Raw genomic sequence first — 17,642 nt, forward strand, 5'->3', positions numbered from 1 at the left:
GGCAAAAATGAATGTCATAATGGTACTTAGAGAGGAACAATGCCCAGCACTGCAGTCCGTGAGCTGCCCTATCCGGAGTCTGAGAGGCGGGGCCAAATAACGATATTAATGGATTATGGTCAGTGATTAACTGAAACTTCGTGCCATACAAGAAAGGGTGAAACTTGGTAACAGTGTAGACAATGCCCAAAACCTCTTTTTCCACCTAGGAGTAATGGGCCTGCGTGGGACTAAGAGTTTTAGACGCAACGCCAGTGGCTGCTCGGAGCCATCCGTGTTGCGATGGGCCAGGACCGCCCCCACCCCATACTGCGAAGCATCTGTAGCCAGGACCAACAGCTTATTGGGGTCAAAAGTAGCCAAACAAGGCGCTGATGTGAGGAGGCCCTTCAACGAGGTGAACGTGCTCGCATGCAGGTGACCAATCAAAAGGAACACCCTTGGCAGAAGGCAGTACAGGGGGCGGGCTATGGTGGAAGTCCTGGGAATGAACCGGTGGTAATAGGCAATCTTGCCTAAAAAAGCTTGTAAGTCCTTCAGTGAAGCGGGCCGCTGAAGGTCGATGATACCTTGGACCAAACTTCCCAGCAGCTGGACGCCGTGCCGAGAGATGGTGTAGCCCACATACTCAATGGACGGTTGGAAGAAGTTCGACTTACGCAGGTTGCAACGCAGGCCCACAGACCTGAATTTGAGAATGAGGGTTCGAAGGTTGTGCAAGTGTTCGTTTGTGTTGTGGCCTGTGACAATTACGTTGTCCAGGTAATTAATATAATGAGGGATTGTCAACGTGACGTGCTCAAGATAATGCTGAAATATCGCCGGGGCACTGGATATTCCGAAACCAGGTAATTAATATAATGAGGGATTGTCAACGTGACGTGCTCAAGATAATGCTGAAATATCGCCGGGGCACTGGATATTCCGAAACCAGCCGCTGGTATTGGTAAAGGCCAAATGGGGTGTTGACGACCACCACCTGTTTGGAGTCCTCATCAAGTGGTATCTGATAAGCCTCCGAAAGATCGATTTTCGAAAAATATTGGCCTCCCGCCACGTCAGAGAACAATTCATCAGAACGAGGCAAGGGATAGGTGTGCACCACCAATTGAGAATTAATGGTGGCCTTGAAATTGCCACAAAGACGTAATTTTCTCGAGAGTTTTCTGACAATAACGAGGGGTGAAGCCCAATCACTAGAAGAAATGGGAAGAACGACCCTGAGGGCTGTCAGCCGGTCTAGCTCTGCTTTTACCTGAGGGTGGAGAGCCAAGGGGATCTGCCTCGCGTGTAGAAAACGCGGTCGAGCCGACGCTTTCAACGTTAAGTAAGCTTCAAAGTCTGAAACATGCCCCAGGCCCTCCTCAAGGATATCCTTAAAGTCAGAGGTCAAAGATTCCAATGATTGATTGGGAACGTCTTCGGAGACCAACTGTATGGTGTCTGCGATAGAAAAACCGAAAGCTTGAAAGGCATCCAATCCAAAAAGGTTAGCGGAGCTCACATCACTGACAACAATAAAAGTAAGAGGCCGAGTGACTGATTTGTAAGTAATGTTGGTAGTGAATTGACCCAGTAGGGGAATGAACTGTTTACCATAACCGCGGAGACGCCGGTAAACTGGCACCAACGGGGGCGACCCAAGGTCAGAGCAAGTTTATGCATTCAACAAGCAAACTGCCACGCCCATATCTACTTGCAGTTGTAATCGGCGTGACCGAACCGACGCCTCGATAAAGAGTTTGTGTGCCGATGCTTCGGGAGCCTGGCCGGGAAACTTCCTGAATGTCAACGTCCATGTCCTCTGTACTTGCTTCCTTTGATTCTTTTGAGGCTGAGCGGCAAACTTTAGCAATGTGTCCTTTTTTATTACATTTGCGACAAACGGCCCAACGCTGGGGGCCCTCTGACCGATCATGATGTATAGAGCACAACGCACAGGACGGTAATGGGCCGGCGTCCGGAACTCTGTTTACACGCCGTGCAGGAGCGGCCGTAACGGCCAAATTGTACCGATCGCACGTTGTCCACCACGGATGCAGTGGACGCGGCACCACGGATGCAGTGGACGCGGCCACGCCACCCAGAACCGCCACGATGTCGCATCACGCTTCCAACTGTTGACCTGCAGCGTGAGAGACTTCATACGATTGAGCAATGGACAGTACTTCCTCAAGGGAAGGGGCCCGTTGCCGGACCTTCCTATCAGGGGCCAAACGAACAATGACGTCATGAGACCTGAGTTTCTCCTGGCGTATACAACTTTCAAATAACTTCCGGGAATTCAGCCAGGTAACACTTTCAGTGACCACCGATATTTCGGCGGGAGAACACCCCGCCATTTTCAAGGCAAACTGCAACGGACAGGCGGCGTACTTGCAAATTTAATACCTCGGTTCTCAGACAGAAGCAGGAAAGATAACACACACACACACACACACACTGAACACTAGTGCCACCAAAGATGACCAAAGTCAGAGCTATCGATAGTGAGACTACGAATTCGCAGGTGAGGCAGCATTGACTCTGTTCCTCTGTTTTTTGACAAGGGAGAGAGCCGCTATCGACCAACTGTACATCGAGTGATTGATGATAATTCTGAGTCAACACCTAAGTCTACTGCCTTTTTGCCTTACGTAGGAAACACGTCCAATAAGATCGGTCGTATTTTACGGAAATACGATGTGAAATGTGTTTTCCGACCTCCATCTAAAATTAGAGCACTTTTGAGTTCCGTTAAGGATGATCTTGGACTGCGTAAGGCGGGTGTATATCGTATTCCTTGTAGCTGCGGCATGGCATATATTGGTCAAACTATCAGGACCGTGGAGGACAGATGTACTGAGCATAAATGGCACACACGATTACAGCAGCCAAATAGATCTGCTATTGCCGAACATTGCTTGGATACTGGTCACCCCATGTTATATAATAACACCAAGATATTGGCATGCACGTCCAGCTATTGGGACAGTATATTTAGGGAGGCAGTTGAGATTAAATTAGCGAGCAACCCCGTTAACAGGGATGGAGGTTTCTGTTTAAACTCTGTTTGGAATCCGGCTCTCTCCCTTGTCAAAAAACAGAGGAACAGAGTCAATGCTGCCTCACCTGCGAAATCGTAGTCTCACTATCGATAGCTCTGACTGTGGTCATCTTTGGTGGCACTAGTGTTCAGTGTGTGTGTGTGTGTGCGTGTGTGTTATCTTTCCTGCTTCTGTCGGAGAACCGAGGTATTAAATTTGCATGTACGCCGCCTGTCCGTTGCAGTTTGCCTTGAAAATGGCGGGGTGTTCTCCCGCTGAAATATCGGCGGTCGCTGAAAGTGTTACCTGGCTGAATTCCCGGAAGTTATTTGAAAGCTGTATACGCCAGGAGAAACTCAGGTCATTCATTGTTTACCTCTACGGGGAGGAAATGTATCGGTGTTTACGTAAGTTGGATAAACTTCGTAGCTGTCGAGTTAGACTGCAATGTGCTTTGTCGTTTTTATTGAGGTGTCGTGATGAAAATTCGTTTTACTCGTCGACGTTTGGATTCTGTTTCCAAAGAATTGTATCGTTTTCATTTAATGGTTGCATCTGAAGTGTCTGATTTCACTTGGGATTGGTTGGACGGTGCCTCATGGACCCAAGCTGACTGGGAGTACAACTCTGTTACTGCCCGGCATTTGGCAAAGTTTGAACATTTTCATCGCGCGGAGTTGGATGTTATATCTCGACGTTCTGTGATAAATCTCACAGGGAAATCTTTTGACGACGCAACCTTATCCGTGCTAGGGAAGGGTTTAAATTTTGCACCCACTCCGAAGAATTTGCCGGTAGTTGATTTTATTAGTTCAATTGAACAGGCAGTTTGCAAACTACCTCCTGACGCTGCAGAGGAAGTTAGGAGGGAGGCATGCCGTGTTTTGACTAGGGCTCGTCCACCCAAGAGTAATGTAACAGCAGCAGAGAGGGCTGCTTTACGCTCTCTCAAAGTTGATCCCAGTATTGTTATTTTACCTGCTGACAAGGGCAATGCCACCGTTGTTTTAAATAAACATGATTACGTACAAAAGATGCAACGTTTACTATCTGATTCAGCGTATCGCAGAATCGATGCTGACCCCACGAAAAGTGTTGAGAGAAAGACCAACAGCCTCCTGAAGAAAAGTGGTTTGTCGCAGGACACAATCAAGAGGCTTAACACCTATAGTGCCGTTCCCCCTAGGTTATATGGCCTTCCAAAGGTTCATAAGGAAGGGGTTCCTTTCCATCCTATAGTGAGTAACATCGGCGCTCCGACATATCGCGTATCCAAGCATCTTGCTTCTCTGTTGAGTCCACAAGTAGGACGGTGTGAACATCATATCAGGAACTCAGCTGATTTTTTACGTCGTTTGGAGGGACTGAGGATGAATGACTCTGATATTTTAGTGAGTTTCGATGTGGTCTCTCTCTTCACTCGTGTTCCTCTGTCTGATTCGTTGCAGTTAATTGAAGCCAGGTTTGGTGCTGATTTAACTAATCTCTTTAGGCATGTGTTGACATCCACTTACTTTTTATTTAATGACCAGTATTACGAGCAGACAGATGGAGTTGCGATGGATAGTCCGTTGTCTCCTGTGATCGCAAATTTATTTATGGAAGACTTCGAGGAACGTGCATTGGAGTCGGCGCCTTTAAAACCCGCCTGTTTCTTTAGATACGTTGACGATACCTTCGTTGTTTGGCCTCATGGTAGGGAGAATTTGAATGTCTTTCTAGAACATCTGAACTCGATCCACCCGAATATTCGTTTTACGATGGAGGTGGAAGAGGATGCTTGCCTTCCCTTTCTCGACGTGTTGGTTAGGAGGAAGGATGATGGATCATTGGGACATGCAGTCTACAGGAAACGTACTCACACCGACTTGTACTTACAAGCTAATAGTTGTCACCATTCGGCTCAGCGTGAAGGGGTACTTCGTACCTTGGTACACAGGGCACATGTCATTTCTGACGCTGAGACTTTGCCAGCTGAGCTGTCCCATCTTGAAGTTACATTTCGTCAAAATGGTTACAGTGATAGAGAGATTCAATGTGCATTGCGCTATCGGGTGATTGATGATAATTCTGAGTCAACACCTAAGTCTACTGCCTTTTAGCCTTACGTAGGAAACACGTCCAATAAGATCGGTCATATTTTACGGAAATACGATATGAAATGTGTTTTCCGACCTCCATCTAAAATTAGAGCACTTTTGAGTTCCGTTAAGGATGATCTTGGACTGCGTAAGGCGGGTGTATATCGTATTCCTTGTAGCTGCGGCATGGCATATATTGGTCAAACTATCAGGACCGTGGAGGACAGATGTACTGAACATAAACGGCACACACGATTACAGCAGCCAAATAGATCTGCTATTGCCGGAAATTGCTTGGATACTGGTCACCCCATGTTATATAATAACACCGAGATATTGGCATGCACGTCCAGCTATTGGGACAGTGTCATTAGGGAGGCAGTTGAGATTAAATTAGAGAGCAACCTCGTTAACAGGGATGGAGGTTTCTGTTTAAATTCTGTTTGGAATCTGGCTCTCTCCCTTGTCAAAAAAACAGAGGAACAGAGTCAGTGCTGCCTCACCTGCGAATTCGTAGTCTCACTATCGATAGCTCTGACTTTGGTCATCTTTGGTGGCACTAGTGTTCAGTGTGTGTGTGTGTGTGTGTGTGTGTTATCTTTCCTGCTTCTGTCGGAGAACCGAGGTATTAAATTTGCATGTACGCCGCCTGTCCGTTGCAGTTTGCCTTGAAAATGGCGGGGTGTTCTCCCGCCGAAATATCGGCGGTCGCTGAAAGTGTTACCTGGCTGAATTCCCGGAAGTTATTTGAACAATGACGTCGCACACCATAATGTGGGCATACGATTCTCGCGACTGCTCTTGAAAATGACACTTACGACTAAGACCGTGCAGGGTAGCGGCCGACGCCCAGTAAGACTGATGGGGCTGTTTCTTGCATTGATAGAACTCGACCCTAGCTGCCAAAACATGCATGCAGCGGTGATAATATGAAAACAGCAATGAACAGAATGCGTCAATAGACAAGGACGAGGGTTCATGCAACGGCACTGGCTGCCTCAAAACTTGATACAGCAAGAGAGATATCCAAGACAAGAAAAGAGCACGAGATACCTCCACATTGGCAACATGAAATGCCTGGAAATGCTGCCGAAGGTGATGTTCATATGCGTCCCAATCCTCTGCCATTTCGTCATATGGGGGAAAGGGAGGAGGGAACGGCGCTGGAGCAGACTGCGTGGAGAGCACTTGTTTCATGGTTGCCATGAACTCTGTCTGCTGCTCAACCAAAACCTGCACTAAATCCTCCATGCTGTGGATAAGCTGCGAAACCGGAACGATGACGCAACACGCAAAAGAACGACCCTACTCATTGCCAATTGTGTGTTAACATGATTCACGTTGTCCGTCGCACTTCACATAGTGTAGACCGGGAACTGTCTGCTAGGCATGCCCGATGAAAAACTGACTGGGCATGGCCCGTGCTGGCTGAGTTGTTGTTGTTGTTGTGCCGGCACAAGGCGCGGGCCGAATTCTCGCGTGCCCTCTGCTGGACGGGACTTTACTTGTGGCAACTACTGTCCGTGACGCCCCATGCTGATGTGCGCCTCCCGCGATCTTTCTGGTGGCTACTGCAAACCCCAGATGCGTTGAGTCAAATATATCAACCAACCAAAATCTGGAAAGTGTTTCTTTTTCTGTGTTTGTTATTGACATGGCTCTTTTGTCATGAAATGCATATATTCTTATTCCAGAGTGGACACATAATAACACTGATTTGCAGTGGCACTTGAATGTTGCCTCTCAGTGACAAATATGTATTCAAGCAGAATGCGATGTAAGTTCATAAAAACCGAACAGCACAGCCATCAAACTACTGAAAATTGGACCATAACTCACTGTCTGGTGCAGTCTGAGGCTGGCAGCATGTGGTGTTGTTGATTGGCATGTAATGGTTAGATAGCCTTAACATGCTGCTGTAAAGTGTAAACTTAGTGGTTTTGGTTTGTGTACATTTCTTGCAGGTTATCCAAGTAAGAACTCCTGTTGATGATGGCATTATTTGGAATAGAGCCACTTGCTAACTAAAATAGCAAAGTCTGTTGGTTCTCTGATAATCAGGGAGTCTTGGATGTTGAGACTAAGCAAATTCAGCAAGTGAGAAAGCAAAACCGGGTGGTGTACTGTAGGCTATGGCAGCAGGAAGGTGAATGCACTTAACAGACATTCACACAGTTGTTAAGGAAAAGTGCTACTTATGTGATTGAAGAGGAAACAGAGAAGTAGACTCATTGAAAATATGGGCAGGAAAGCAATGAACCCTGAGCATTGGAAAATGACTTCTCAGGGATGAGGTGTTGCTTTGGTCTGATCTCAGAAGAAATTGCAGCAAGCAGTGATTTGATGGTATTGGCCTGTATCAGTATTTTACTAGTGGTACTATTGTCCTAAGGCAAAACCACCAGACAGTTTTTAAAAAAACTTTTATAGAACCTCCAAAAGTTATAATTTTCACATTCAGAAGATGACAGGAGGAGGTATAGTTGATACTACTATGACAGAAAGCAATTTTATCTTCATTAGTTGGTGGTAAATTTTGAGATGAGTACAGAATGTACAGTTGATGATGGTTTGTACATGAAGTGGTGTTCTAACTTGGAAAAACATAAAATAGATGCAAAAAATGGTTTTAGTATTTTGCCTGACTTCATTTTCAAATATATTTGACACAACATAGCCATTGCACTAAATTTAAAATATGTTCATCAGTCATGCATGTTCTGAAAGTACACAAGAGACTCCTACGACACTTTGGGAACACATGCATAATATATGGCAACTATATTATATTTTACCGCTTGCTTGTTAGTCACACGAAGTACAAACATATGACAGTGTTAATTGTTATTGTTTTAAATATATTTTTAGATTGTGAAAGGTAATAGTAATTTGGAATGGGTGTCAGACAAATTAAAATTTCTTGTGAGAAGACTTTATTTCTGCTGAGACTCTGCATCCTTTTTATTTAAACTACTGTTGGTCATTTTAGCATATGCAGCCATCTTTAAGCAGACAAGTTCATGAATATATGTATCTAATAGTACAGCATCCTCCAAAACAAAGCACAGTACATGTTCTGATTCATGCTGATGAACAAACGGTAGGTAGGTGCAGTGACCAAATAAACTAGTGTACAGTCTCAGCAGAAATGATGTCATCTATCAAGAAATTTCAAAGGACTGTGGAACTAAACCTGAGAAAACAAATAAGCTGAAACTTGTCTAAAAATTGATAATATGCTGTATTCAGATGTTGGCCCTTACTCCTGTAACATTAATACATATCAGTATTCACTCTTTGCATACCATAACTTGTTCTCAGTTAAAAGCAGCATTTGCGTACTAACTTTTTTTTTGTATGAAACTTTAGAATTATCTGAGATTACTTTTGTGCCCTAACAGAGAACTTAATTTCAGCTTAATGTACCTATTCATTGAATATTTCACGCTATTAAATTACTAATCCTCTCAATTTAGTCCATCAGAATGGAAGTTGCATGTAGTTGGATTTAGAGAAATTACGGGCAAAGGTTAAACCAATTGTAAATAACTCTCTGGAGAATTATGTGCTGAGTAAGTGGATCAGGGATGGCAAAGACTAACCATGGTTTAATAACATTGTTTGGAACATACTGAGGAAGCAGGGATTGTTGCACTCTTGGTTTAGAAAAGAATGTGCAAATGTCAGTGAACAAAAGTTATGAGAAATTTGTGTGTCTGTAAAAAGATACCTTATCAAAAGATCTTGTCGAGAACCTGAGAAAATTCTGGTCCCATGTAAAATCACTAAGTGGGTCAAGGCTTGTACCCATTAACTTCTTGACCAATTTGAAGTAGTTAGCAACAGGCATCCTTGGCATAGAGCAGTGAAGGAGTTGAAGTTGAAATTGCCTGGTCCAGATGGAATCCAAATTCAGTTTTACGGAGAGAACTTTATGGCAATGTCCCCTCACTTCACTTACATTTATTGTGAATCTCTCATGCAGTCCAAAGTCCCAAGCGACTGGAAAAAAGCACAGGAGACTCTTGTATATCAGAAGGGTAAATGAGAAGTGGACCCACATAATTACAGACCTATCCTTAATTTGTTTGATGTAGAATTCATGAACATATTTTGAGTTTGAATATGACAAATTTCCTTGAGACAGATAAGCTTCTTTTCACAAATCAGCACGGATTTAGAAAGCACTGATCACGTGAAACTAAGCTTGCCCTCTTCTCACATATTCTGCAAACCATGGATGGAAGACAACAGGCAGATTCCATATTCCTAGGTTTTTGGAAAGTCTTTCACACAGGCTTCTAAAGAATGTCTGAGCTCATGGAACAGGTCGCCAGATATGTGATCGATTTGAAAACTTCCTATGTAATTGAATCCAGTACGTTGTCCTTGATGCAAGTTTTCATCAAAGACAAGAGTATCGTCAGGAGTACCCAGGGAAGTGTGTCAGGACTGCTCTAATTCTCTACATACAGAAATGATATGATGGACTTGGTGAACAGCAATTTGTGGCTGTTTGCTGATGATGCTGTGATGTATGGAATAGTGTTGTTGTTGAGTGATACAAGAAGACTTACACAAAATTTGTACGTGGTGTAATGAGTGGCAGCTTGCTCTAAATGTAGAAAAACGTAAGCTAATGCAGATGAATGGGAAAAACAATCCCATGATGTTCAAAAAAAGCATTGTTAATGCTGCTTGACACAGTAATGCCAATTAAATATCTAGGCATAATGCTGCAAAGCGATCTGAAATGGAATGAGCACATAAGGGTAGTAGTAGGAAACTTTATTGGGAGAATTTTGGGTAAGTGTAGTTTATAGTGCTTGAGTGGTTGGGATTCCCAAGAGGTCAGATTAAAGGAAGATATCAAAGCAAGTCTGTGGTGGGCTGCTAGATTTGTTACCAGTAAGTTTGATTAACTTGCAATTATTACGGATATGCTCTGTGAACTGGAAGGAAGATCATGTTCTTTTCATGAAACATGGAACACTGTTGAGAAAATTTAAACAGCTGGCATTTGAAGCTGACTGCAGAATACTTCTACTGCCCCCAGTGTACATTTAGTGTAAGGACCACAAAGAGAAGACAAATTTGGGCCTGTACAGAGGCAAATAGACAGTTGTTTTTTTCCTTGCTCTATTTGTGAGTGGAACCGGGCATTAAATGATTGGTAGTAGCACAAGGCAACCTCTGCCATGCAGCATACAGTGGCTTGAGGAGTATGTACGTAGATGTAGGGGTAAGCATAGGTTAGTTCTCCAAACATTCATAATAATACTGTTAAAACACTTATTAGATTTCATTCAAGATATTCTGTCCTCCTTTTTACCACAATACATGAACTAGATCATTTCATGACAATGTGCTCATGTTCATGATTCTTTACGTGGCTTATGAGTTTATGAACTTACAAAGAATTTTGTCTGGGGGTGTAAACTTCCTGTAAGTATTTTTGGCATATTGTTCATGAATGAATGCCTGGAATTTCTATTTTGTTACAGGAATATTCACTCACTGTTTTATCCATTGTGTCCACTGGTCATTTTGTGGGATTCTAATGATGAAAATGTGTGACATATATTTATGATCTTCATTTGCCGAAGTGTCATAATGGAGCTCAGAGGGTAGAAGAGTAACTTTCACTTTTTTATTTTATTTTAAGAGAAAGGTGGGTGGCAGTGGTGGTGGTGGGAGGGGGGAGACATAAAAGGAAAGGGGGGCCCTCAGTTAAAGCAAACACTAATGGCCATTATTCTTAGCAGTTATAAAATGAAGTTTGTCACAGATTTCAGTTTTATTTCTCTTCGTTATTCATTTGAGGTTATACCCATGTTTGAAAAGTTAAAATGATAATACTTTTCTGAAGGTAACCGTCTGGAATGTTGGCTTGTATGGTGATGAAACAAAGACAACACAAAATTCAGACAAGAAGAGAATAGAAGCTTTTGAAATGTGATGCTAGGGAAGAATACTGAAGATGAGATGGGTAGATTGAATGTCCAGTGAGAAGGTATTGATCTGAATTGGAGAGAAAAGGAATGGTTGCATTCTGAGTTATCAAGCAATCATCAGTTTGATAATGGAGGGAAGTGTCGATGGGGGTACAAACTGTAGAGATAGAAGGCTCAAATACAGTAATCATATTCAAATGGATGTAGGTTGCTGTAGTTAGGCAAAGATTAAGAATCTTGCATAGGATAGACTAGTGTGGAGAGCTGCATTGAAACATTCTTCAGACTGAAGACCACAACAGTAACAACAACAGTCATTATATGATAGGAAAACACAGCTGTGGTAGAGGCAAGTGACCATTCAGATTTGGCAAAGCTTGAAAATATGGAACAGTCTTGATCACATAATTGAAACTTTCATCATCAGATAAAAATTAATGACAACAAATAAATGTGTAGATACTAATACAGATATGCACAGGAGTGGTGCATATACAGAATTTTCAATTTTTACAATTAATCCCATACTTACTTTAGTAAAAGGTTCACTAAAGTGAGCTCATAGATGGATGCAATACAGATCCCATCTCATATAGGTGTATTTGACAGTGCCGCTGTCTGTTCAAAGAGAACCATTGCCAAACTGACTTTGGGATAAGGTATCTGAGAAGTAAACAAAGGCTGGTATGTGGCACTAGCATTGCCCATAGAAATGAAATCGTGTATGCCTATATGAGAGGAGACCTGTGTTTTATTCAGTCTGTTTGCTCACTTTCATGAGCCATTCACTAAAGTTTGATTTAGATGTATGATATTAATTGTAGAAATTGAAAATTCTGTTATTGCTCACTGCTGTGCAGTGATTTGTTCTCATTAATTTCTTTGAACACTTTATCCCACAACTTCTATCTGATGATGAAATTTTGAAATGCATAATGCTTAATAAAGAATTGTGTGATCATAGCTTTTCTATATATCCAAGTTGTAACAACAACAGCTTTTGTAGAAAATTAATAACTGTTGATAATTCAATTTGTTATCTGTCCTGCTGGTGCTTCTCCAATGGGCTTACATATATCAAAAACCCTGTGACTTGGTATTATGTAATCTGATTGTACTGTCTGATGTGGACTCCTGCTTTATATTAGCAAATTATATTATAGCTCCTCAAAGGATGTTTGGCCCTCATGTCTCGAAAGAAGTACTGCAGCACTTATAAAAAATTGATAAATCACTTATGCTTTTCTGGTTGTTTCTAGGTTTTTCTTTACCCGAGTCCTTTTCTTTAATAATCAGCTTGTGGATTTCTGATGGCTGCAAGGAAATAGTATATTTCACAATAGCTGCAGAATGATAATGGGTCCTATCTGAGAGTCTGAGAATGATTCTTTAAACTATTATGAGCAAAAAGAAAGTTGTTTTATACAAGCAGTAAGAGTTTTCATTTTTGTTAATAAGTGCAACAGCTGGAGGGTAAAAATACTATAGGTAATGGAATATGTTTTATACCTATAGACTGATGCGTTGCATTCTTTATATTGAAAATATCTTAAATGAAAATTTTCAGCAAAAAAACAGGTCAAGGGTTATTATTCTTTTATGAAATACTATCTGAGCCTTTCTGGTGTCTTACTTGGAAATTTGCCATTGATAACTTTGCATTTCTTAATGTGTTTTCATATATATTGTGTGTACAAGTTGTACTTCACCTGTTGCTGTGTTATTTATGGAAACTAGAAAAGTCTCCTTGTGTTTATTTTTCCACTCAAAGTATTGTGATTGCTTTTGACGCTTTGCAGCAAGCAGTGCAAGTGACTTGTCTGTACCGCCAACACCCAATCTGAAGAAGGGAAAAATAAACACTAACCCTGATGCCACAAATGTTGGAGATTCATCAGTGGTAACAATAGATCACGATGATGAAAATAAGAACAAAGCAGAAAGCGTGCGGGAAAAGAAGAAGAGAGAATCAAAAGCTGATCTTTACAGGTAAAAATTCCCTCATGCATATCTGGATAATGAAGTTTTACTGACACACAGTGTGATTGTTAATACATGCTGTTTCAGTTTGAATGTAATAAGCTTCAGTATTTTAGTAACAATACTCTTCTATGGTAACCCAAAATGAATAAACTTGTATTACATTGAAATAGATGATATAATGAAGAAATGTGGTGGAAACTGCATTATCTTTCATGTAATTGGTGAATAATTAAATGATGTACCACAATACAACACTGATAGGATGAAACAGGTTTCAAATTTCTGCCCTGCCATACTGATGTGGACTTTCAAACAGTGAAAAGTCCAGGTTGGAATGTCAACAATATTATGAAAAAGATAAACTGCTACTGAGCATAAAGATGGCGTGTTGAGTTACAGACAGCCACAACAAAAAGACTGTTACATATCGAGTTTTCAGCCAAAGCCTTCTTCAGAAAAGAAATCACATACACAAGCACACATGACCGCTATATCCGGCTGCTGCAAACAGAATGCAACTTTTAGGTTGAACAAAATCAGCAATCCAGAGTGAACACTCTGAGAATCCTGTGGCTTTGATGGAACACCTTTTTCATTTTGAAAGTCAGTAAAATTAATAAATGTTTTTTTCTAAAAAGTAAGAAAAACTTGTTATATTCATCAATTACTTCAATTTTAAATCATACCAATAATACAGAAACTATAATAAAATTAAAAAACAAAATAATCATAATTTATTTCAAATGTACTTAATAATTATTTTTCACTTAACACATAAAAGAAAAGTGGAATCAAGTTTTCAATAGCTTCAGAGATTTTGTGCCCTTAAATTACAAATCTTCTTGTTGTCAGGTACAGTAGTAGAAAGTTGAATTCTGATATCTGGTAGGGTGTCAAGCCTGTTTCTGAACATTGTATTCATTGCTGTTTTTTTTTTTTTTTGTCATCAGTCTACTGACTGGTTTGATGTGGCCCACCACGAATTCCTTTCCTGTGCTAACCTCTTCATCTCAGAGTAGCACTTGCAACCTACGTCCTCAATTAATTGCTTGACGTATTCCAATCTCTGCCTTCCTCTACAGTTTTTGCCCTCTACAGCTCCCTCTAGTACCATGGAAGTCATTCCCTCATGTCTTAGCAGATGTCCTATTATCCTGTCCCTTCTCCTTATCAGTGTTTTCCACATATTCCTTTCCTCTCCGATTCTGCATAGAACCTCTTCATTCCTTACCTTATCAGTCCACCTAATTTTCAACATTCGTCTATAGCACCACATCTCAAATGCTTCAATTCTCTTCTGTTCCGGTTTTCCCACAGTCCATGTTTCACTACCATACAATGCTGTACTCCAGACGTACATCCTCAGAAATTTCTTCCTCAAATTAAGGCCAGTATTTGATATTAGTAGACTTCTCTTGGCCAGAAATGCCTTTTTTGCCATAGCGAGTCTGCTTTTGATGTCCTCCTTGCTCCGTCTGTCACTGGTTATTTTACTGCCTAGGTAGCAGAATTCCTTAACTTCATTGACTTCGTGACCATCAATCCTGACGTTAAGTTTCTCGCTGTTCTCATTTCTACTACTTCTCATTGCCTTCGTCTTTCTCCGATTTACTCTCAAACCATACTGTGTACTCATTAGACTGTTCATTCCGTTCAGCAGATCATTTAATTCTTCTTCACTTTCACTCAGGATAGCAATGTCATCAGCAAACCGTATCATTGATATCCTTTCACCTTGTATTTTAATTCCACTCCTGAACCTTTCTTTTATTTCCATCATTGCTTCCTCGATGTACAGATTGAAGAGTAGGGGCGAAAGGCTACAGCCTTGTCTTACACCCTTCTTAATACGAGCACTTCGTTCTTGTTGCATTGCCGTATTATAAGAAAATCCTGCTTCACACAATTAAAACAATAATAGCTTGTTCTAATCAACTCAGCTTCTTCTGATAAATCTACCCAGAAATTACATAATGGCTAATCTTTGTACTTTTGATTATATTAGAGTCACTTGTTAACTCAGATTTTCATCAATTAGGTTTTTATAGTCTCTTACACTTAAAGCCTTAGCTGTTATGGAAAGTGGATTTTGAGCCTTGGAATTATTCTCACAGATCTTTGGAAAGTATTGCAGAAGAGTTTTTCCCAAGTTAAGTAAGTGCTTTGTGAACAGCTTAGAAACTACTTCACATATTTTTAAAAAAAAAATTCAGTCAAACATCCACATAATGCAAGAAAACAAAATTGTTTTCTTGAACCGAATAAATCAAAAATTTTAATTTTCTCACAAAAGATGCAATTTTGTCTCTTGTATTAAAAATTGTAACACTATTTCCTTGCAATGATTAATTTTGCTGCACTTTGTAAAAATGTCTGCAAAATATTTAACTTTTATCAACAATAAAGGATTTCTTAAAATTTCAATAAAATTTTTTACTGAATTATGCTGCATATTACGGGAGTCCAGTAACTCAGTAATAAAGCCTTTCTAGTGCTTTTCCTCTGGATAGCCATCTCACTTTTGTATGTAATAAAAGTGCATTGTGTTCACTACCTATTTCGTTGCACAAAATTTTGAACAATCTGGACTGCAGTGGTTGAGATTTTACACAGTTTATTATTTTGAGCATTTCAGATGTATTTCAAATCACTAGGCACTATGTTTTGTTACTAGAGATTGCCTAAGCAAATACAATGACTGCTGCTGCTTCTTGTAGCTGCTCATATCATAAATGGTACAGCTCCCTTGATTTTTCCTATCAGATCTGAAGTACTATCTGTGCAAATATCGATACACTTCTTCCAACGATCTCATGTTTTATAGTGTAATCATTAATTCAGTGAAATATATCTTCACCTGTTGCTTTTTCATGTAAATATGTGGTCATGAATAAATCTTTTTCAATACTTTTATTAAATATGCATTGAACAAATACTAATAGTTCAGCTAGTCCTGTGATATCTGTGGATTTGTCCATTTTTTAGTGCATAATCACTTCAAAGTCTAAATTGATAAATCAACTCCTTCCTTATGGCAGCAAAACGAGCTTTGATGTGTAATGAAACAGTATTATTAGAAAATTGTACCACTTCTATTGTTGTGGCAGTCTGCTCATTAATAATGCACTACACTGTGTCTTTTACACATGGCTTAACAAGTTTTTCTCCAGTTGAATGAACTTAACAATTAAGCGCAATACAGCAGCTAACACAGTAAGATGCATAAATTACATTTTCATGTTTGGTTTTTGCAAAAGTAATTATTTGATGTTTAGATTTTTCTATTGAGTCACACTGGCTTTTAAAAAAGTTAATGTCTTTTCCTTTATGATCAGCATGCATTGTTTCTAAGTGCTTACAAAGTTAGGCTGGGTCAAAGAATTGTTCGTAAGTTCTGTTTGACATAAAACACAGGAGCCTCTGACATGGCAGTACACATGAATCCAATGTTTAACACGTTTGCTTTGGCTGATGCTTATAAGCGTTTCCGCAATCAACATGCCAGTGCCGCTAATGCTTACAAGTGTTTCCGTGATCAACAAGCCAGTGCAGGTAAAGCTTAAAAGTGGCGCGTCCACTATCTGAGTACTCATTTTAGTTTGTTCGGCTGTGCACTCGTGTTAGTACAAGCAACCAACGAAATATCACGTAACGTTTTCCTGTCTGCAGGTGTGTGTTTTCATCTTTAGTCGTCTGTGTTGGGCATTGTTTGCAATGGTGGTGGACCAACCGACACTGGGGCCTACTAACCCGAAAAAGACTAGGAAGAGTGAACAATATACTGACCATGAGTTACTAAGCATGTTAGAAGATAGTGATGTTGAGTTGAGAGGGGACAAACCAGAGGAGGGTGGCTGGAATTTGGAGACTGCAGAAACATACCATAGTAATGACAGTGTGGAAGCAGAACTGTCGTATACATTTCGCGACAGTTTGGAATCTGACAAAACGGACGACGATGATAAGGAAATCACCAACGATAAAAACCCATGCTCGCAGAAGTAAGCAAACCAGGTGCGACTTGGCATGTAGAACCACATGGGATGCAGTATCATCCATTTACAAAAGCAGAATGTTTGTAGATAAATCTTGCTGGCAATACGCCAATGGATTTCTTTAGGCTACTGGTTACAGATGACATACTGGAGTTCGTAGAGGATGAAACAAACAGTAATGCACACAATATATTTACGAGCGAAAATACAAAAGGGGGCTCTAGAATTAGTAATTGGAAACATGTACGTATAGGAGAAATACTAGTCTTCCTGGGTATTTCATTACATATGGGTAATGTCAAATATGCCCAATTACAAGACTACTGCAAGAAAGACCGACTGTTCGAAAATAGAGGAATAGCAATGGGTATGGGCAGAGACAGATATTTGTTCGTCTTACGCTCACTGCATTTTGCGAGAAATGTGCTGTGTACATGGGGATGCGTGGTGATATGGGGGGAAAAGGGCATGCTGAAAAGATAGTATTACATTTGTTGGAAGAGAAGCTGCATGTTGGTCATCACGTTTACATGGACAATTTTTACAACAGCTGTGCTTTAGCTAAAACCCTGTTGAATGCAAAAACACGTTGCACCAGGACAC

The 17,642-nt window shown here is 40.7% G+C and overlaps 1 protein-coding gene across 1 annotated transcript in view; it reads left to right on the forward strand.

The window, feature by feature from the left end:
* LOC124621803 (bumetanide-sensitive sodium-(potassium)-chloride cotransporter) overlaps nt 1-17,642 on the forward strand; it is a 597,202-nt gene that overhangs the window by 546,486 nt on the left and 33,074 nt on the right. Inside the window, exon 14 of the mRNA XM_047147239.1 lies at nt 12,861-13,050. Coding sequence (XP_047003195.1) covers nt 12,861-13,050 — 190 coding nt within the window. The remainder of the gene's footprint in view (nt 1-12,860; nt 13,051-17,642) is intronic.

Source organism: Schistocerca americana, chromosome 7 (genome assembly GCF_021461395.2).
Source record: "Schistocerca americana isolate TAMUIC-IGC-003095 chromosome 7, iqSchAmer2.1, whole genome shotgun sequence".
Lineage (NCBI taxonomy): Eukaryota > Metazoa > Arthropoda > Insecta > Orthoptera > Acrididae > Schistocerca > Schistocerca americana.